The sequence below is a fragment of the Cydia pomonella genome, chromosome 17, assembly GCF_033807575.1.
Source record: "Cydia pomonella isolate Wapato2018A chromosome 17, ilCydPomo1, whole genome shotgun sequence".
Taxonomy (NCBI): Eukaryota; Metazoa; Arthropoda; class Insecta; order Lepidoptera; family Tortricidae; genus Cydia; species Cydia pomonella.
In genome coordinates this window covers 1,999,856-2,023,328 of record NC_084719.1, presented here as the reverse complement: position 1 = coordinate 2,023,328, position 23,473 = coordinate 1,999,856, and the positions used below count along the sequence as shown (strand labels likewise).

The following is a 23,473-nucleotide window of genomic DNA, read 5'->3' as shown; positions in this document are numbered from 1 at the left end:
GTGACCAAGGCCTCCGGTGCCCCAGGCTGGAATCGAACCAGCGTCCTCTGCTATCGCGGCAGGTGCCTGAGGCACTCGGCCACCGGGGTCAGGGCAGCATTGATCGAATTTTTCAAGTATATGCATTTCTTACTGAAGGCTTACGGCGCCCCCTAGCCACCCCTAAGGTAGAACAGTATGGTTCATACCTTCTAACTGGATCAAATCAGGTGATACCGAGCTAGCGAGAGAGATGGCGCTGCCAATCAATACTATTAAAAAAAATATCGCGATTTCGGAGTTTGTCCCATAGTAAAAGTTGCTGTGTATGATCTATAAATTCAGCTCGTTAATTTTTGCAGGTGACTAAATAACCAACCGGTATTACTTATTATGATAATTTATATCCATCGAAACAATATGTCAATATATCATATTTAATTTATATTATATAATGCTCACTATTGTACAATCAACTGACATATTTAACTATTGACAATACCAGAAACTGTAGTAATAATCTAACCTGTAACTGTAAACCTGTAAACTTAAATCATAACTGTAATAAAAATGTAACTTACAACTGTAATAATATGTCATAATATTATAAATATATGAGTATGAGTATGAGTACGAACTATGTATTATATGTGAACCACTGCCTTCATTAATCATGATGCATTATCTGTTGGAGGTAGTCTGTCAAGTAGCAACTAGTTTAGTGTAGTAGGTGTTTTTACGTCGATGACGTTGATAAACGTGTTGTCAGGATTTTACCGGCCCAGTACAAAAACTAGTAGTTACTTTCATATCATGGTAAAACCAATATCTGTACGAATATAGTGGTTACACTTATCTATAATGTTTATAATAGTAAGTAGGTAATTAAGTACCTACCTACCTGTTACTTGCGCGGTGTAAAATACATTGGAGAACTTCGAATGAGGGGTAATTAAACTATGAATTACATTATGTGGCATTGTCTATGAAAAGGAACCTTTTTTTTTTTTTAATACCACGACGGTGGCAAACAAGCATACGGCCCGCCTGATGGTAAGCAGTCACCGCAGTCTATGGACGCCTGCAACTCCAGAGGTGTTACATGCGCGTTGCCGACCCTTTAAAAACCTGAACACTCCTTTTTTGAAGAACCCCATACTGTAGACCCTCGGGAAAACCTCGGAAGGGAGCTCATTCCACAGCCGGAGCGTCCGCGGGAGGAAATTCCTCTTGAACCGCACAGTACGCGACCATTTAGGTTCTAAGGTGTGAGGATGAACTCCCTGCCGACGGCGAGCGGTGCGGTGATAGAAAGCGGCCGTTGGCATCATGTCAAACAATTCCTCAGAGCACAGCCCATTGTACAAGCGGTAGAACACACACAAGGAGGCAAAGTCTCTCCTTAGACTTAAAGGTTCAATACCGCTTGTGAGTTTGGGATCGTCAACGATTCGCACACCTTATTGTCGATGGCGCTTCCGCTGTTATTAACGATGCTCCGATACAAATACAACGCTGCGCTACGCAGTGCGGCGTAAGCGCCATCGACAATAAGGTCCCTTTTCATAGATAATGCAACATATATATAGGTATTACCTATACACCAGAAGCACTTTCTGGTGTAGCAACAAGCAAGATGCCTTGGTAAGCGTTGCAGTAGCGTAAAAGTTTCTTTTCTATTATTTGTCTTTCATTTTCCAGTGTATTGTGAACAAAAATAGGCGACCTTGGTCATTATGTCTTTTGTATATGACATTTGTTAAAATATATACAAATTAAAATATTTTCATATAAAGTAATTTAATTTGTTCTTAAAGTGCGTATGTGTGCTGTATCCAATAAATTACCTTTCTTGCTTTCTTCTTTTTTTCAATGTATGAAACATTTCTGGGATAATAGCGTTTTCCCAAATTACCCCGCTTTCTTCTTCTTCTCTGCTTAACCTTATCCCATTTCACTTGGGGTCGGCTCTCCTCGTCCTTAGTCGCCAGACACGTCAGTTCTGGGTCGTTGAGTCATTTACATGGGCTGTCACTGTTGATGACAGAAATCCAAGTCAAGGGGAGTCTGCCGTAATTCCTCGGACCGGTGGGGACATATGTCAAGGACTTGTCGGGTCACATGCTCTTCAGGCCTTCTTATTCCATGTCTGTACCACCTAAGACGTGTTTCGGATAGTTTTTCTTCTATAGGGCGGATCTTAAAACTTTCAGTGATATGCTTGTTCCTCATCCTGTCGGCGAGGGTGACACCTCCGGCCCATCTCAGCATCTTCATTTCTCTACACTTATATCGACTGGGATATAAACCGTGATTACCTTTTATGAAAATGAAAATGAAAAATGGAAATGAAAAATGTTTTATTTGTTAATAATACAGGGTTCAATTGTAAAGGTTGGAGTCTTCTAGTAAGTATAAAATACCTGTGACAGAAGACCCCGAAGAAAAAGAAGATTTTATATTGTTTTTATTGAGCTCCCGATATTTCGACGCAACAAGTGTGGACCCGAAGTTGAAAGCGAACGCAGCCGACGCGCACGAATGAGGGTAGATCGAGCGCGGTCTACACAACTATGACAGGATTAAAGAGAAGTAGACTCAGAGCTGACCCTTGGTGTACACCTACCTTTACTAGGAATTCCTCACGTATTCCTGCTGCTATTACCTTACAAATTACCTCGCGTTCAAAGTTACCCCATGCACCTTATATACAACACAAGTTCTGGCTTAGTATTCATCTCACAAAGTATGGTTCCGAGCGGTACGATCATAATGTATAGGCTTGAACGAAACTGTTTTGGACGACAGCGGCAGCCACTTGCACTCGCCGCTCCGTCAGCCACCCCGCACGCCGCACCGTGCGCCGCGCACCGCTACACAATGTACATTGAACATTTATGTGAGATTGTATCTGAAGTACAAAATATTTTTAAATTAAAAAATGATATACTTAGGTATCTATTCTGTTTCCCAAAGTAATGGGTACTGTAGAATAATACAATTATGCACAAGGAGGTTCTGAATGGACCGGTTGACGAATAAAATCATTAATATATGAAAAATGTTTATTACATAATAACGTTATTTAGGTATAAAAAAAAATTTACTTCGATATCAAACTAATTTCTAACAAATTTATTCTCCAAAAATACTATCATTGATCTCACCAGCTCGTACAAGGGTACTTCGCTGCTTAAAAACAATTAGCAAAATTAGATTTTGCTGCGAACGTGAAAGAAATTTAAATTCGAATATGATTTCAAACGTGTGGAGACTAATACAACTTCGAAATACTTGGATTTAATTGACTCTGTCCATTTTACGTCATCAGTAAAAATAATCTAGTACGAGGATCTACTGCATCTCACACCCGACGCAGCTGCTTGGATCAGTATCCTGAACGTTGACGATTAAATTACTAACGAATAATTTTAATGTAAATAATTGCCTATTTTTATATTTATGCCATACGATTAAATATTGTAAAAAAGTAAAAAAAAATCAGAAAATAGCACAGACACACCAAAGACACACGACACATTAAACCTTATCACCGTATTCTCACGCAAGAAATCACGAAATTTATATCAGTTTTCAGCAGTTCAGTAAGGGATAATATAATGACAGGTGATCGACGATGTTACCCCACAGTCTTTTTCTCAAACGTCACTGCCAACCCTACCCCTAAATTTAGCAAACCTTGAGCCCAATTCGAATTTAATTTAAGAATACAATTTGTTACTGTTTTGATACGGCATTGAAGATGAATCACGGTAATTAGTGCAAGCGAAAATAAGGAAAACTCGTGCGTCAGATGCGCGCTTACCACCAAGATTAGATGACCGCCGAGGTAATATCAAAACCAGATGTCATGTCAAATAGTGACATGACTATATACTAGTATTAACTCGATACCCCCCCCTCCCATATGTAAATGTTGTATTGACTTGTAAATGAGCCGTTGAGGTCTACTTGCAGAATATTTTTTTGAATTTTGAGATCAAACCATAATAAATTGTTTATTTGGAATCAATCACCTTATCCCCATACGTGACGTTCGATCCAATCGCTATATGCAGCGACCCTAGTATACACGCCCGGAGCTCCGACGCGCGCGCAGCCGAAGCCGAATGACGTCACGCCGATCACCGAGGTCAATGAACCAGCTCGCACTTGCAACGGCCCGCCGGAATCCCCCTGGAAAAGAATAAATTGATACCTACACTGATTTGATAATTTTGTTTATCGTAAAATAAAAGTCAATTCAAAAAAGTCAATATATTCTTTATTCAAATAGGCCTAGCAACAAGCACTTAAATCGTCCAATTTTACAAATATCATCTTAATCTAAATATCAGAGCAATTTATTGATGCAGTTATTATTGTTCCCAAAAAAAAAACATTGAATTACATACACAAAAGGATCGTCAAACACCAAAATTGTATAAAAATACTAGTCTAGAAACTTTCTAGAATAAAATCTAAATGTCAAAAAATGCGGTAGGTATATATATATACATTGAATTATCAATTTCATCATTATTAATATAACAATAAATACTTAATTCATTATTTACAATCACACTTAATCCCACGGTGTTTCATCCTAGTTCAACATCATCAATAGTTACCAAATGATGAATTTAAAATAGAAATGTTAAAATAGTTTCTGTTTTAGCTAATGTAACACATACCCGTACCCAAAACCCGGCGTATGCTGATTAATAAATATCAGATGCAATTTTTCACATGAAAACCTCAAATGCATACCGTATTCGCCGATCAATTGGATAAAATAATAAACTCCACAATCCGCGCTTTGCATGATCGCCAGGATTTATCGTAATATTTTTATCCGAAAAATTTACATCAAAAACAAACGGACGGCATTAAATAAAATGAAATCCAGGTAGAGAGATAAACGTTTAATACTGTCCTTAAAAACGACGTAAGTCCAATATATTTTGCAAGTTGTAAGAACCTTTTAGTGCGTTAAATCGCTCACGTGCCTCGAAATGGCGAGACATTCAATGCTTTTTAATCGGTTTTCGGCCTTGTTGAAACATTTAACCTAATTAAATGGTTTCCGTTCGTATTCTCATTTAAACATACTCCAAAGTTTGGGGTTTGTGTAAGCCAGTAAATATTGGTTTTTATAGTAAAAAAATAACAACACAACACACACACACACACACACACACACGCGCGCGCGCATATATAAACACTTATTTGAATTTCCCATACCATTTGTTTAATTTGCAACCTGTACCCCTAGTGTAAATAAATTCGATTTCCAAACGTGACGTACGCGTTTGCGTTTAGTCTCATTTTGTATTGGATTTCGAAAGAGCGCGCCAAGCGGGACGTTTTGGAAACTCAAAATCCTATACAAAATGAGACTTAACGCAAACGCGTTCGTCACGTTATGATGTCGATCAAAGTTACACTAGGCGTACTGTATATATACTATATTCTCTTTATCTTTATATAAATATATCTAACTAGTACTGCGGAGATACTGACTGTGTATATTGTGTCTAGACTTAGATAGATTAAATGTGTTCTGGGAGAGGTGGTGCATCCTGCCGTCATACAGTTCTTACTAGTACGGAGGAATCATTTCCTACTCTTACGAATTATATACTGTAAAGTTAAAAATGTATTAAAGGAAATAAATAAATTGAAATTGAAATTGAAACATTGTGGCATAGGGCTGCTTTTACACTGAGAAAGAGATGAACTTAGATCAAACCAAGCAATGTTTATAATCCTCATCCTGCTTATGAAACCAATGGTCCTGGGTTAGAATCCCGGTAAGGGCATTTATTTGTGTGATGAGCACAGATTGTTCCCGAATCATAGGTGTATTTCATGTATATAAGTATGTCTATACGTGGAGTCAGTTCAAGATAAGTTGGCAGCGATTTTGATAGCTCAGACGGTGTAAGTGTCAAGTAAACGTCATAATTATATAAATATTAACGTAAAAAACCCGTGCACCGTCTTGGCCTTCCGAATCGCTGGTTTGAATCTGTGTACATCGTTGCCTAGTACAGTGTAGTGATGCCCCCCTCAGCCGTTTGTAGATTGTACCTATTTATAACAGTACAGTACCTGGCAAGTGTCAACTCCTCCCTCAATTTTACCGGCGCAGACCTGCGTCTGGTCTAGCCCGCACCAATTTCGGTTGCAGTAATGGCGGAGCAGACCGTCGCAGGTGGTGGACTCTATGATGTCCACCTCCGCCGTTTGAAGGTTCGGGGATGAATCGCGACCACCTAAACATGGTTAATATGTTGAACATAATTTGTTGAGAGGGAGGAAAATACTTGTGTACTGTTGTTAAATACAAAAGTTGAGAGAATTCGACTTCTCTGGACAGCCATAATAGGGACATCCATCCATTCCACTTCCATCCATTCACTTCCATTCATCCATTCACTTCTATCTATCCATTCACTTCCATCCATCCATTTATTTCCATCCATCCATTCATTAATCCATTATACTCCATGCATCCATTCATCCATTGTACTTGCGAGGATGTGGATGTAATAGAATAGCATAATGGTTATTGTAACTGTATTGTTGTAAATACCTGAAACCACTACTCCCCAACCGGTAACAGTTGCACCGAAAATGGCGCTTGTATTGACCGAGGTCCACAAGCAAGCTGGCTGTATGTATCTGGTGAACTCGACGTCTCTGGACAACCGCAGTAGGGCTATGTCGTTGTACTTGCGAGGGGCAGAGTAGGAGGGGTGGACGAGGATTCTAGTGATTAGCTCGTCGTGGGGCTCAGGCTGAAAGCAAAATTTGTTTTTACCATTTTATGAAGGATGGAATTTTATGAAGGCATTTTTGTTTGAGTTATGCAAAACACGAGCACCTTCATTTACTCGTACATAATTTCTATACCTAATTTAAGGTTTACATGACTTAGTTAAAGCTCTCAGGCTCTCAACAATTCAGCTACAGTATTTTGTTAATATTTGTTATATTCCTGTGTTCCAGCCTCACGAGATTCAACAGCGTCTGGCATGGCGAGGACTATGTTAAATATCTAAGCAATCAGAACAAATAAATTCCAAAATAATATCAGATATATTTCTAGATATATTTTCAGATATATTTATTTAGATATATTTATTTTTTTAGATATATTTTCAGTCCCACGTCAAACAGGGTCTGCCACGGTGATAACGCGTGAAAACTTGGCTCAACGTGTAGCCAACTACTCACAACATCGAGAATATTCCTGGCTCCCAGCCTCACGATCTTCGGAGCAGCCTCAGCCACAGTGGGATCACGCGACGACTTAGTGCAATGTGCAGCTGTCAGCACAAATCTGGGGCTGATTAGAGCCCCTCCACATTTGAAGATCCAGGTGCCTTCAACGGCTCTCCAGCCTAGCGCTCCCTGAAAAATAGGTGGGCCAACTTTCAAGTATTATATTAAATATCATTGATAGCAATATTTCTCCGATAGTCCCTATTGGAAACATATCAAATAAGTTCTTCTCAAAATGAGAGTATTCAATGGTGGGTTACACGCATTATTAAGGTACAGTGGGGTCAGACCACAGAGCAGAGTTTAAAAAAAATCGAGCGCTTTTATAGATCATTACACGGTTACCAAAAATACGAATAGCACATTTTGAGGTCTTTCTCTAGTAACTTAATTGATTTGAAACCTGATTAAACTGCTTTCGCTCGATACAAAAAATCACAAACATAGGTTTAAACCGCACCATTACAAAATTGTGAGTATTTATGTACAAAATAAAATTGTTCTAATAATTTATTTTCTAATAATCCATACTGGATGGTGTTTTTGACCGAACTCATCAATTACTCTTTTTCGTTAATAATAAAAATTCAATAGGCAATGATCATATCCGCGAGCCCAGGCATGCACAGCTTTCCGCTCAAAGAAAGACCTAAACTCACAAGTCACAGCATTTGAACGAACTATTGAACGTTAAATATGGCGGCGGCAGGAGTCATACTATAGAGATCTGTCAAACTTTTCATACAAGTAACTTTTCAGGAGATTTGATGACGTTTAGAGACTACTAGAAGACCATACCGTACCGTAACCGTATGGTCAGGGAAACTAGCCAAGATGACAATGGTTGATAGAAAACTCCAATCGAAACTTTAATAATGGATAGAAATAGTCACGCGACTTTTCAATACATTTTTCTATTCGTATGACATTTGTTTTTTGTGTGTTGTTTTGTATAGAAATAAGATTAGAACTCACCATGTGAGGGTATTCCCCAGCAAGAGCTCGTCGGCCACCGACGACTAGGTTCCGAAACGACCGTAAACCAGCCTTTTGTCTCCTGTAGGCCAAACCTGAAAACATTTTCATCAAGTCTTTTTCATAAGAAAAGCTATTTTATGAAAGATTTATTAAGGTTATGGAAAATTAAAGATGCTAAACGTAAAAAAACAACTTTGGCTTTGCCACAGGGACGAGTGACAAGCAGAATAACTTACATGCCTTTTCCCTTTGATCTCTCTCATCTTGGTCTTGCATTTGCCAAGCATATTCGTAGCATTCTGAAAATATAACAAATTTAACCATTATTGCTTAAATAGACCTTTTTGTGCAGTTTAATATTAGCTATAGAAGTGTCCTAAAGATAATGCAAATTGTGAAAAATTGTTGTCAAAGACTTGGAAAATCTCAGTGCTACAAAAATAGCTTCTCATAAAGTATCTACTAACGGTTTTCATTAGAGCTGTCCATTCCGTTTTTACACTTTTTTAAATTGACAGCGCTTTGAAAATGTTTCGTATTGAACATGCTATTTTTATATTAAAACAAGTTTTTAACCGCATCTTCGTCTGCGTAGAATGATAATTGGTAAAAATTAACCCATATCCTCCGGGCTTTAAAATACTCCATAATCATTGTTTTCTAAATCGGTTCAGCGGTTTACGTGTGAAGAGTTATCAGACAGACAGATATACAGCGAAACAGTGACATGGGATTTAGTAAACTTCTTGAGTTCGAGCTCAATAACCTACACTGATTCACAGATTACTAATACTCTGACTCTGACTGATTTAAAAAGTTCAATAATTTGGAGACGTACTTAAAACTTGTTATAAAGTGTATTTTAGTAGACGCTTACTGAATAATACAATTTTAAGGTATTTGAAGAATATAAAAAAGGCTTGAGCTAGGCATGACTATAGCATTGGCAGGTTTCCGCAACTCGACGACTGGCATCTATATTTCGTGAAGGAGATGAGGGGGTACGCCAGTCCAACCAGCTCTACGCCTCAAGGAATCCTATTTAACATTTGATGTTGAGTAGGGTGTCGGAGAGATCACTTGGAGATCCGAGGTCTCTAGGAACGATTCACTGATTCACCGTCCTGGCTGCTATAAATCAGGTCTAGCTGAGGTGTATGGTAGACATGCGGCTTTATCGTCCGCGGAGTGGTAGACAGCCGGTGTCTCTGACATAGACGTAGACATAGACTTATGTACTCACTGGTCTCGCTTATCCGCCGACCTGGCTGGTAGAAATTAGGCATAGCTGAGGTGTACGGTTGACACGCAGCCGCTTCATCGTCGGCTGGAGTGGTGGACAGCAGTTGGCTCTGACATAAACATTTATTTATATTTATAAAGATTACACGTAAAGTTATTTAGGGGCCATACAATTTTATCCATTATTTTTCCTTAGACAATGGAGCAGATAATTAAGAGGCAACAGGAGTGGTCATTTCTCCACACAAACGTGGTTTTGAAGCTAGATCAATGTTTTTTTTTTTTCAATATAGACTATTATTATTCATATATGTGTCGGACTGTTTTGCTTTTAGATATTTTTGTTTCTTAAGGCGCTAGTGCTCTTCAAATATTCGCAAAAACGGCCTAATTTACTAGGCCGCAAAGAGAAGCATGATATTAAAAACTGACATCAATTAGCCTAAAAAGCAAAACAGTCCGACGCAGATAATTTTATTACCATTTAGATCTCATACTGTCGTTACATTTGGTTAAGTTTTGGAGGAGGAAACTGTCGAGTACGAAACATCTTTTGTTTAAATTTTTACGGAGGATTTTTCGCCTAACCAGGTCGCGTAGCCAACATGCAGATCGCTTACGCTCCGTAGCGGTCCAAACGCAACTGTCACGGTCGCACTTATATGGAAGAGATAGAGAGACACAAAGTGTTTCGTTGTCGTAGAGATAACGTTTGTCACCTTGGCTAGGCCGGCTGGCGTTGTCCTTATCACACTAATTTTAGAAGCTGCTTCCATTAGCATAAGCTCTTAAAAATATAATAAATACGAGTACGTACATAAAAATTAAGAGAAGTAGTAGTAGTTGTAGCCAATCTTACATTTTTTGGCTCATTATCCTCAACCAGTCCCCAACTCCAGTAATCTTGCTGCAACACACACAAACACACAAAATTATAGCGCTTAAACATCAATACAAAGCCCAAACATTGATAAAACGATTTTAAACACAATTAAATCATAATTTACCCGTTTATTCCTGTTTCCAAATGATATATTCACCGCACTCGATACCGCTGCAATAATTATTACCATTAATTACTTATACATTTCCGATAGAAACAAATGCATTGCGATTGCGAATACAGTCGGCGTCGAAAGTGTTTTATTGCAATAACAAGTGAAATAAAGGTGTCATCATAATTTACCCGATTTCCAACCTTCACAGTCTTATTGAAGATAACTGGCTACAATTATGTATTTGAATTCAGAACTATCGCCCTGCTAAGTGAAAAAAAATATCTGCGGGTGAGCATTCCGAAGGTGGCTGTCATTAAGAGCAGTCGATATTTGTGATCTTCCTTGGTTGAAAAAAAAATATGTTTCCATTCCACCACGGTTAGACGCATTCCCCTTACAGTCAACTGGAGGAACTGCTGTCGAGAGGTTAACACATTCACTGCCAGGAACCCACCTGGTGGGCGCTCGTGAACTTTGTTCAGATGCCGGACAACCTTTATACGCAGCTATAGACCACCGGTTTCTGGGGTAGTGCGCCGTTTTTTGTCTGGCAGTGAATGTGTTAAGGTACCGTTTGGGTTCAAACTGCATCAGCATTATTGCTGCAGTATTGTAGCGTGACATTACTACCGACTGCGTTCCTGCCGCAAGTGCTAAAAATCTGGGTAGCATAATCGATTTTGACATTTGCGGCAATAATGTCATTTTATCGAGAAATTTATGTTAAAATTTGTGGCAGTGATACAGTATCAGCCACAAATTTCAAAATCGTTGTTGCCCGAATTATTTATAAAAAAAAGAATGGCATTGATTTAATTACCTACGTACATATTATAACTTATGGATCATACTTAGTTGCAGTACTTAATGGACTATAATTGGGTCATTTAACTGTACATAAAAGTGTTTAGCAATTCTAAACTCGACTGTACATACCTGGGAGCATAAACAAAACACAAACGTTCCACATTTCAAGTTAAATATTTAAAAATGAAACTAGTTACAATTTTTTACTAAAACAATACGTTGAAATGGTTTGAATGCGAAATACTTAATGATGTTAATTGGACTTTAATGTTGTTATTCTTCTCTTAATACCTATTGTTATATACTGGGAACTGATAAAGGACTTGCGGCATAGATTATTATTATTTATTATAGGTAGTAGACACGCCATTCTCAAACATACATCCATAAGTTTCATTCCGTTCCTTAATTTGTAAAAAATAAACATCCTATCTTTTTTTAAAAGCTATGGAGAGCAATGATTCATATGAGTCATATACATTTTGTAGTATGCTTAACTTGTTCGCTTCTTTCCTGTAGACATCGCAATGTTAATATTACTAGAGTCGTTAACTTTTTTGTCCACTGAAGCGACCTTTTTCTAAAATGCCTTGACACATGGGTAGGTATCAGAAAGATGACATTGAAAACTGAACGATTACATATTTTTTTAGAGGTTTAATGATATCCACGAATCTTGTTATATCTTATAATCAGATATCATTCTACCAGTTTGTATTGTCGCTTTGAAGGAAATTTGAAGGAAGGAATTTTTTAGAAGTATAATTTTTGAGAGTGGTGTGTCTGTTGGAGGTCTAGTGACTTATTTAATCTGTGCATGTGAGGTCGACAACTGAATAATTCGTGCAACACCGGCTTTCGACAATAATAATATAGTTTGTTGTTTATTTCTTGCTAATATTTTAGTTGTATGATGTCATGTCAACCTAAAAATTATAAGGAAAATAATCATTTGAAATTTCGTTAATACTAGGCTAATGTCTCTTTTTTGTCTCTTTCATTTATTCATTGTTTTCATTGTCGATCAAATATTTATTATATTTTATTTCATTTATTTAATATATAATCAAAGCCAGAGCGGATCTTTTACTAACTGGCTTCATACGTGACGTACATATACGCACGAAGCGTTTTGCTTCAACATTTCTTATGCGAACTGCCAAGGAGTGGAATGCCCTGCCCGAGTCTGTGTTTCCGCATGAGTACAATCTGGGTCTCTTCAAGGCTAGGGTAAATAGGTATCTCATAGGTAAGCGTGCTCCACCGTAGACCGCATCATCACTTACCATCAGGTGAGATCGTGGTCAAACGCTTGCCTATCGTTATAAAAAAAAAAAAAAAAAAAATATTGTGTCAAAAATAAATAAACTAAAGTTTATTGACCGTGTAATACAGGATGTTTATTTAGTCACCTGCAATAATTTACGGGGTGAATACAGCTTGTTTATTTAGTGACCTGCAATAATTTACGGGGTGAATACAGCTTGTATATTTAGTCACCTGCAATAATTTACGGGGTGAATACAGCTTGTTTATTTAGTCACCTGCAATAATTTACTGGGTGAATACAGCTTGTTTATTTAGTCACCTGCAATAATTTACTGGGTGAATACAGCTTGTTTATTTAGTCACCTGCAATAATTTACTGGGTGAATACAGCTTGTTTATTTAGTCATCTGCAATAATTTACTGGGTGCATACAGCTTGTTTATTTAGTCACCTGCAATAGTTTACAAACTGAATTTATAGGTCACACTGAACAACTTTTGCTATGGGACCAACCCTAAAATCGCGAAATAAAATTACTCTCCCATAGAAAATTTCAAGGTCAGAGAACCAAAATTTATGAAATAAGTAGACAATTTTTTTTCGCGATTTCGGGGTAGGTCCCATAGTAAAAGCTGCTTATTATGATCTATATATTCACCCCGTAAATTATTGCAGGTGACTAAATAAACGCTCTGTATAATATTGCGTTAAAGTTTACGTATCATCTAGTGAGGGCAACCTTCCATATCATGTCCAAGAAAACCTAACAATATTAGCTAACCGACAACAAGTATTTCTTTATGAATTATTTATATTTGTTAACTCAACGGCCTCCTACTCCAGACAGTCGACAGGGTCAGTCTAAGAAGCAGGAGGTCCCGGGTTCAAATCCTGGAGCATTTATTCGTATGTTTATTAGCAATATCTGTTTTGGAATTATGGAGGTTTCCTATCTATCTAAGTTTGTATTATTATTCGTTTATTTATTTTATATTGGTAGAGAATGCCTTTTGGCATTAAGTTTTTGTACATTTTTAGGGTTGTTTTTCCTTTCGTACCTCGAAAGGAAAAAACGTAACCCTTATAGGATCACTTTGTTGTCCGTCCGTCCATCCGTCTGTCTGTCAAGAACCTTTTTCTCAGGAACGCGTAGAGATATCAAGCTGGAATTTATATCAAATACTCAGGTCTACTGTCCCTTGGAGCTGTGAAAAAATCAAACTTCTAAGCCAACGCGATCAAAAGATATAGCCATTTATGCCGCAAATTTCCGACACCCGCAAGGGAATCAAAACCTACTTACATTTCCCGTGAACTCAGAATCTTGAAATTTGGTACGAAGCAACGCCTTATAGCACAGATAAAGGAAAAATTGCGAAAACCGTAAATTTTAAGGCCGTTTTTAGGGTTCCGTAGCCAAATGGCATAAAACGGAACCCTTATAGTTTCGCCATGTCCGTCTGTCTGTCTGTCTGTCTGTCCGAGGCTTTGCTCCGTGGTCGTTAGTGCTAGAAAGCTGAAATTTGGCATGGATATATAAATCAATAAAGCCGACAAAGTCGTACAATAAAATCTAAAAATGTAATTTTTTTTAGGGTACCTCCCCTACACGTAAAGTGGGGGTGAAATTTTTTTTTCGCTTCAACCCTAGAGTGTGGGGTATCGTTGGAAAGGTTTTTTCAAAACTAATAGGGGTTTTCAAGAAACATTTTTTGATAAAGTGAATATATTCGGAGATAATCGCTCCGAAAGAAAAAAAATATGTGTCCCCCCCCTCTAACTTTTGAACCATAAGTCCAAAAAATATGAAAAAAATCGTGGAAGTAGAGCTTAATAAACACATTAAATGAAAACTATAGCGGACATGATCAGTTTAGCTGTTTTTGAGTTATCGCAAAAAGTTTTCCCTTCATAGTAAAAAGACTTATTTTAATTAGATACTGATTATGCAAATTTGCCTATTTATTTAACTCAGGTGAAAGGTACCGTTTCATCCCTTGGTTAACAATTTACTATACTTTAAGCTCCAGTTTAGCTTATTGTGACGGAAGAGTAACTACGGAACCCTACACTGAGCGTGGCCCGACATGCTCTTGGCCGGTTTTTTTTCTTTATTTGTACAATAAAGTTTAAATAAATCATCTTCTTCATATTTAAGAGCCGTGCTCTTGTCGGTGGAACACTGTCCTACTCGTCCGGTCCTCTGCCAACTCCTTAACCTTCTGGTATGACACGACCTGAACCTTTCCTTTTATTTGGTTGAAATATTATTTTCTAGGTCTTCTTCTTCTTCACTTTCCCTCTATTTTTCCTTCTATGTTGTTCTTAAGAACAGGTCGTGTCAAAGCAGATGTCGAATTAGTACTCCTCTTCTATATTCTATATCCTTTATTACATTTATTTTTTCTTTAATCCTATCTAGAACATTCCCCGCCAACACCTTCGAAGCTTTCCAATCATTCTTTATCTCTTTGTGTCAGTGTCCACGTTAAATAAATAAATAAATCCTATAGAAAGGAAAACCGAACTCATTAAAACAATAAAATAACCAGGACAGCATACAACGCCAGAGACACCGGCAGGTGTGTTCAATTATGAAAAGCACTTGTTGCGCGCCATGAATAAGGGAGTGGACCCGGTTAAGTGTGGAACTTGGCTTGTAAAGGCTCCATAATGCAGGCAATATACGAGTTAGCTCCTTGAGAATACGCCGAGGAGCCTGATTCTGTATTGACAATATTATGTGTTTTTTTTTTCTCATTTTGATACAACCTTAAGTCGTGTTAAGTATCTCACGGACATCAATGAATTTGTTGAGAATTAAAATTGTTGTATATTTGTACATAGTGTGAATTAGTTGCTGAATTGCTTTTATTTTAATGTAATTAAACTGTTTATAGCTAATGATTTTTTTTCCTGACACAATAGGATCGAGTCGTGTCCAATGTTAGTTCAGTAACCAAACAAAATAAAGTGAGTGCTTTAGTGTCTAGTCAAAGTGAATACAAATTTAAAGAAATTAATATTCTCACTGTTGCTTCCCAATATATTTTAGATAACATATTGTATGTAAGGAAAAATATTGACATGTTTAAATTGAATAGTGACATACACAATTTTAATACTAGAAATAAGAATAAATTAACGATTCCAGGTTTCCGCTTAAGTACAAAAAGTAAACATGTCATTTATGAAGAACGGTGTGCGGTTTTATTATTAAGTTACCAAGTAATAAATTGAAATTGTCAATAAATAAATTCAAGACTATTGTGAAACGCGAGACTATTACAAAAAGCTTATTATATTGTTAGTGGATTCATAGAGGATAAAGATGCATTTAATTAAATTAACTATAATTTTTTACGTATGTTAAATAGAATATATACCTAGTTGTAAGTTGACATGTAAAAGAGCTAGCATAAGCCTATTTACAAAATAAACATTTTGATTTGATTATGATTTTGTAGAAGAAAAAAAAGAAAAATAAGTAAAAAAAAAAGAAAAAAGAAAAAGTGGCAAAAAAAGAAAAAGAAAGGAAAAAGAAAGAAAAATAAGTGGTCGAGAAAAGTGGCCCTGTCTTGTGTCGGAGGCCAAGTCTCATTTTGGGTCGCTGAGCCAACGGAGTAAGTAAATAAGTAAGTATGATTTTGTAGCAGTACTAATATTGTAATAGTAAAGTGAATTATTAAGTACGGATAAGGAACAGACTGAAGCGAACAAAGTTCTACCGAAATGCCTTATTAAAACCTGCTCTTGATTGCATTTCATCAGCTCCAGCCTGAGTCAGTAACACTGATTGATACTCACGGTCAAGCTCATATCAAAATAAGATGAAAACCATATCAAATTGTTAAAGCAAAATCGGCCTTATGGTACCTGAAAGATTAAATGAGAGCCTTTCTTCAACTCGCTAACTATTGGAGCTTGAAGCTGGGGAATTTAAGTTCGAGTACGGTGTTGAGCTAAAAGTTATAGTGCCTAGTTAATTATAAGACGGTTTGGAAATTAGCTGTTTCAATAAACGGGATATAATGAAATCTTTAGACGAAAACGCCGCGCAAAACCACCTTTTCCCCATAGTCCCCATTTTCATCATATTCATATTTATTATTAATAATGTACACATACATTACATAAATCTCTCTGTCATAGAGAAATAAGAAGTACATAGTGCTCACTCCATACATCAGTTTTGGTACCAAAACGCATATTATTTTCGTAGTCGACATCTAGCACCGAGTAGCGTCAACGACCCACCACTAGTAGTATTTTTGAAAACAAAACCGTTGTATGGAGTGAGCACTCTTGGTCTTCTTAATTCTCTTTGTCTCTCTGTATATTAACATTATAAAAATACATTTTATTGTTTTTTTTTTAGATTTTATAGTTAATTATAAGAGTTAGCTTTAAATGGGATTTGATTTTCGCTCCTAAGCGGCCGGTCCTTTCCTCATAAAGATTTTTACTATATAGTTGCTATCTATACTATTACTTTTTGCTCATTTTTTTTTCTGATAAAGAAAACAAGTATTTATTTACAATAACAATATTCATAATGTATATATACAGAGGATTACTATAACTATGCTGACGGCATTTACTCGTCGCAATACTGACGTACTTCTATACTTTTTGCTATTATATTCAAATTAACTGATTTGGTCCAATCCTACAAGTCTATAAGTGTGTTGATGTTGTATATGTCTTGTTTAAAGTAATTCTCGACCATCCGCTGTTTGTAACATGTACATATTGTTTATTTTTCTTTTTACTAAGGATATCCTTAGACCGATTCCCGCAATCCCTGCGTAGAGGCTCACAACCCCCAGGGGTCGCAACTCACAGGTAGAAAACGCAAATGTAAAAGAACGGCAAGATGTAATATCAATGGTATTTCGCAGATTGCAAGCATGAACGTATACTTATCTGAAATGTTTTCTTTTCATTATGCTGAGGGGAATTCATTATGTTAAAAAAAAAGAAGGTATCTCATATCTTATTCATACAATGGTGATTGGCGTAAGTATGTATGTCTTATGGCAAATAGGAATGATGACACACCTGTTGAATAATATACGTTATATAACAAAGAATTAAAAACATATATGTATATGTCGGGCTGATTTTTATCCGATAGGTAGGTACACGTAGAATATTGAAAATAGAAGTGGTTATTTAATAATCCCAACATAGATACATTTAAAATTGAAAATAACGATTGGGAACGCGCTTTCTAAAATCTACGGTTTTGGTTAACCACTTCTGAATCATGTATTTTATTGATTTATTTGGTCATCATAAAATGATAAAATATAGTTTAATACCAAGTATCCCATTCCATATGTATAACTATATTTATTCATATAATATATATGTATGTTTATGTAAGTATGTATATGTATATAAATTTTCGTACTGAATTGTTTTTTTTCCTGCACCATCTTTTAGTGTTTCTGTTTGGCCCATGGTTGACATTGTCGACTGGTAGAGAATGCCTTTTGCATTAAGTCCGCCATTTGTACATAATTCTACGTGTCTATGCAATAAAGTCTAAATAAATAAGTAAAGTAAACATACTTTATTGCGCCGCAAAATAAAACAGCACTAGCAACAGGCGGTCTTAGACACAACATGAACAAAACAAAATTTAACATCGAAGTTTGAATCGATAACAACATTGAACTAGCGGATTTAGGAACCGGCCTAACATTTCGTCATTAGCGCGCTCATTAATTAACTGAGAAGACTGAGGAACTTCATAATGATTGCATTAGCTAGCTTACTGCTGGCGTATCCATTAGGAATAAGTTTACAAGTACCAAGTTTTGTTGGTGAAACAGAACTTCGGTTAAATTAAGAATACCTAGTAAAACAAGGCCGCTATTATTTATCTATTTGTTCATGGCATTAAGAGCATCAAATTGATTTGGCTCATATGATTAATAATAATAGTGTATTTTAAATCAAATTATTTTTGTTTTGGCATTGGCATACTATCAAGGTTGAACTGTCAAACTGTAAAATTTGTGACGCTTTTCACTAACATTAGTAGCTATGTATACTTTTAAAAAGATGGGTACAATAAGGTACCCTTTAACGTAGGAGGCCACAATTATATTTTATATAATAATAATAATATATGTCGGCGTAATTGCTATTAGCGCCATCTGTGATTGCTTACTGTCATGCTTTTCTGCGCCATCTAGCGGCGGACGGTGAAATTATAGTAGATGATTTACGGTGACAAGCGGCTTAGCTTGTTACCTGTGTTTGTGCGCCATCTATTGGCGACTTTTTAACCTTTCCGTGAATCAGGTGACCGTTGCCAGACCGGTTGGCTTGTTTTTGAACGGAGGAAGATTTACTTTCGCTCGAGCCGCCGGCCTGTCCACGCGTCCTAAGGGTGAGCTGTATCACACCTGAATCACTTTGTTTTGTCGCTCAGATTATGTGCTATTTTGTGTTTATGTATTTTGATTAAATAATTGCGTGATAATTGTATAAATAAATAGTGAATTGTAAAATTAACTCAGCTACAACATGGAGAGCCAGAGCGAGCCAGATGATGACGGCTCGGCTTCTCCTATAATATCAACTTATAAATCCGACATCGGAAGTGGAAAAAGATTGCTTTACGCGTCCGCGACTCAGCGATACCCTGACATAAACCATCGTGACTTATCGATTTGTGCCCCGTTAAATAACAAGAACCTGACGATATCGACTAACAATAATAACGAAAATAACGTTTTGGTGCCTGCTGTAACTATTCAAAATAACTTGCCGATTCCTACCGCAATAATCAATGAGCGCCTGATAATTTCAACGAGCAATAGCAACGTCTCGACACCTGCTAATACAATTCAAAATAACATACCGATTTCCGGTGCGATCATGCAAAATAATGTGCAATTTCCCATCGCAACAAATTACAATAACGTGTCGAATCCTGGCGCTATAAATGGCGAGAATATCGTGTCGTCTTTTGCTGCAATAAATAACCACGTACCAGTTTCGACCGTGATAAACAATAACGACGTGCAAACTTCTACCGCGACCAACGCTTCTAACAATGAATCCAGTCGAATATTATCGTCGTTAGCGGATATATTAGATAGGTTAACAAACCAAAATCAAACAAACATGAATACAAATAATCAACTGTTAGCTGGCATTTTGTCAAAAGCTGTTACTTCGTCACAACGCCCAAGGCTAAGCGATATTTATATTGCGCCATTCAACCCGGATGGTGAAGTTCCAGTGAGAGACTGGTGCAGCACGTAGATAGGGCTAAACAACATTGGAATCTAACGGATTACGAGATTTGTACTAAAATTGCGGGACTATTACAGGGTCGAGCGAAGACCCTCGGAGATACGTGGCTTGTAAAATCCCCACTTTGGAGCGACATGCGAGATGCTTTAGTGCAGACGTTTGAACCTGAAGCACGGTATTCAAATGATATAGTGAAATTACGTAACTTCAAATTCGATGCGTCAAATCCATCAGAATCTATTACACGGGCTTGGACTATTTGGAAGAGAATTATGAGCGGTGATAGGGAAAAAGATGCTGTCGAAGCAATTATAGGTTGTATTGATAATGAATACCTGCGATTACGCCTGATATCGAGTAAATGCATAACCGTGCCTGAATTGATCTCTGTTGTGTCAACTACAAAAACCCGCGAACCCAAGAGTGTTGAACCACCAGCCAAACGGCCTAGGCTTCGCAACAGTCGAGACGAATCGCTCCTGTCTTGTTTCAAATGTGGCAAGGTTGGCCATGTGCAATCAAATTGTCTCAATAGTAAATTTAGTGAACCTAAGCCTCTGTTAACCATTGATGACTCAACAGTGAGCACGAAACCCATAGAAAAGCAACCATCAAAATGTACTTATTGTGGGAAATTAGGTCACACAGAAATGGTTTGCTTCAAAAAACTCAAGGACGATGGTGACAAAATAGCTTAGATTACAGTTAAGTCTGTCGTATACATTTCAATGCATATTGAAGCCAATGATCATAATCTTATAGTATGCATAATCAATAAATGCAATGCATAATCTGACAGCGGAGCAGATCGTTCCTTAGCAAGAAGACCATTAGACCAAACTTTACGCGAAAACGAGAAGATTACTTTTTAATGCCATTTGGAAGCGATCCCATTTTGTTTAGTCACTGTACAATAGTCGTGTGCGTTATCAACGTACTCATTAGTTTTTGCAGCAGAACCTCACAAAACGCCATGTGAGCTTATAATTGGATCCGATCTGATGAGATGGACCGGTTTATATGTCAACATTACTGAAAGTATTACTATGTTAATGGGAACTGCTTAAGTACTAGTAACGGCGAGTTAAGACTTTATACAATTCATTAATACAGATTTGACTAACGTAAATGAATATCGGCAATTAAAAGCGGAATACCAAGACTTTAGTATCTCTTTGATTATATTGCATAGCACCTATAGAGTGACAAAAAAAAAACAGATTAGCTGATGACTCTTGTTTCATTTGTCATGATATGGCTCAGTATGGTTCAGTCAACACGTACGAGTATTAGCATACACTGCATACATGGACATTAGAATGATAAAACCGGAAAGACAGTATCGAATCTTCTCGTCATTCTCGTCACTAGACTATCGTCAACGAAGCACACAGAACTCTTCAGTCGCGAGTTTAATAACTGTGGAGTGTCATAGTGCTGAAACCTGAGCATGACTTAGCCGCAATAATAAAGAAGTCAGAACCACGTTAAAGAAGTGAACGAATACAGCTCATATTCAAATATACTCCAAAGGTATGACCCAAAGGAGTATAATAAATAGCTACTACACCCTGTTTACGATCCAGAAGCATTTTGGACGGGAGAAGACACTGGTAAAATTATGTCAAGTTTATTTATTTGCCGCGATATCCAATACTGTCATGCAACTTGTGGATAACTGTGTCAAATGGAAAACCAGTAAAGGATCTTCAGGAGCAAAACAAGTACAAATGTAGGTAAATCAACGCCATTCCAAACAATAAGTGCAAAGATAAACATGAATATGTTGTGGTACCTATGTACATGCATGTTTCGAATACCTAATCAAATAATAAGTCATTAGGACACTGGTTTCGAAACTGAATTTAAGACGTACAGTAAAGAGAACGGCATTCAACAATATTTCATAGCGCCAGAGTAAGTCGATTCAACGATCAAGTGGAGCGAATGCTGGCAGTTTTGACAAGGCAATCCGAAATTATGAGTCTAATGGTTGGAAGAAAGGTCTTGATGCTCTCCAATTAGCCATAAAATGAAAAAAAAAATAAGACTACTCTTACTTCTTTAAAAGCCCTTACAGATATGTCATGTGCTGTACCCGCTAAACTAGTGTGCTTTATGAATGATGCTGAAAGTATCGTTGATCGCAACCAACCTGTACTTGAATAAAATAATTGAAGATCGTGGTGTTTGAACAAACAGACATTTAACAAAGGAAAACACGGAAATAGTAACAGCTGTCAGGAACCCATGTCGGCGATAAGTCAAGAACCGATAAATAAATAAAATCTAACAACACACAAAAAAAAAAGGGATTTAAAGCCTGAGATTAATTTCGATTTTACTGAAAATTTAATAGTAACACTGTTGCAATTAACTCTTTTGATTTAAATTCAACGTTAAGTGGATGTGTAATCATTAACAACTTATTCAACATTAAGTGTTTGTGTAATCAATCATTAATAACTCCTTCAACGTTAAGTGAATGTGTAATAATTGATAACTATTCAACATTAAGTCAATGTGTAATCATTACTAATTGCAGTAATTCTGATTAAAAATTAAGGTAATTGTTCATTCTAATGTTTAGCAATAAATATAATGTACAGGTCACTATGTAGGCCAAGTAAATGTACTTAAAATCACATGTAAACGAGTAATTGTTGTATTTGTCCAGTTGTTATATCTAGCAAGATTTCTTTTTGATGAAATATTTTGTTCTAACATATTCACTGGAATATCAAGTAAATGATTAATATCATATCTGATACTGTGTTACCGTTGTTACATAGTTGTCGAGGACAGGGGCCTCCACCTATGATAGTTTGTCAGTGGAACATAGTTGTAGAGGACAGGGGCCTCCATCTATGAGTACGAATGCTTGAAAATGTAGAAGGACAGGGGCCTCCATTTTTAAGATTCGATGCTATCGCATAGTCGTTGAGGACAGGGGCCTCCTTCTATGAGATTTCTTACTGATGCATAGTTGTTGAGGACAGGGGCCTCCTTCTATGAGAATTTTGCTGATGCATAGTTGTAGAGGACAGGGGCCTCCATCTATGAGCTCGAATGCTTGAAAATGTAGAAGGACAGGGGCCTCCATTTTTAAGGTTCGATGCTATCGCATAGTCGTTGAGGACAGGGGCCTCCTTCTATGAGATTTCTTACTGATGCATAGTTGTTGAGGACAGGGGCCTCCTTCTATGAGATTTTTGCTGTTGCATAGTTGTTGAGGACAGGGGCCTCCTTCTATGAGAATTTTGCTGATGCATAGTTGTGGAGGACAGGGGCCTCCTTCTATGAGATCTTGTATTGTTGCATAGTCGTTGAGGACAGGGGCCTCCTTCTATGAGATTACTTATTTTTGCATAGTCGTTGAGGATAGGGGCCTCCTTCTGAGATTACTTGTTGTTGTATAGTCGTTGAGTACAGGGGCCTCCTTCTATGAACACTAGCTTACAATGTCGAATTGGCCGAGTGGCTGATGATTGGTTTTGTGTGATAGCTCCTGTAGAGCATGTCGAGCGCGACCTGCAGCAGGATGGTCGTGTCGGCGTAATTGCTATTAGCGCCATCTGTGATTGCTTACTGTCATGCTTTTCTGCGCCATCTAGCGGCGGACGGTGAAATTATAG

General features: G+C 37.2%; 1 protein-coding gene across 2 annotated transcripts; it reads right to left on the bottom strand.

Moving 5' to 3' along the window:
* Positions 1-3,055: 3,055 nt before the first annotated feature.
* Positions 3,056-12,387, bottom strand: LOC133526782 (trypsin II-P29-like). Of its 2 annotated transcripts, none has more exons than XM_061863529.1 (10): positions 11,424-12,387; positions 10,497-10,543; positions 10,307-10,396; positions 9,491-9,599; positions 8,484-8,546; positions 8,245-8,339; positions 7,222-7,398; positions 6,578-6,782; positions 6,094-6,257; positions 3,056-4,176 (listed from the first exon to the last, which is right to left on the bottom strand). In XM_061863529.1, the coding sequence occupies exons 1-10, from the start codon at positions 11,455-11,457 to the stop codon at positions 4,018-4,020; spliced, it is 1,143 nt and encodes a 380-aa protein (XP_061719513.1). In that variant the 5' UTR covers positions 11,458-12,387; the 3' UTR covers positions 3,056-4,017. The 2 variants fall into 2 exon arrangements, with proteins under 2 accessions (XP_061719513.1, XP_061719514.1); XM_061863530.1 differs by having other exon boundaries at positions 10,349-10,396.
* Positions 12,388-23,473: the final 11,086 nt, after the last annotated feature.

Coding starts and splice junctions, on each gene's coding strand:
- LOC133526782 (XM_061863529.1), bottom strand. CDS start 11,457: ATGTGGAACGTTTGTGTTTTGTTTATGCTCCCAG. Junction 8,340..8,483: donor AGATCAAAGGGAAAAGGCAT/GTAAGTTATTCT, acceptor AAATGTTTTCAG/GTTTGGCCTACAGGAGACAA. Junction 6,783..7,221: donor CCAGGAATATTCTCGATGTT/GTGAGTAGTTGG, acceptor TTTTGCTTTCAG/CCTGAGCCCCACGACGAGCT.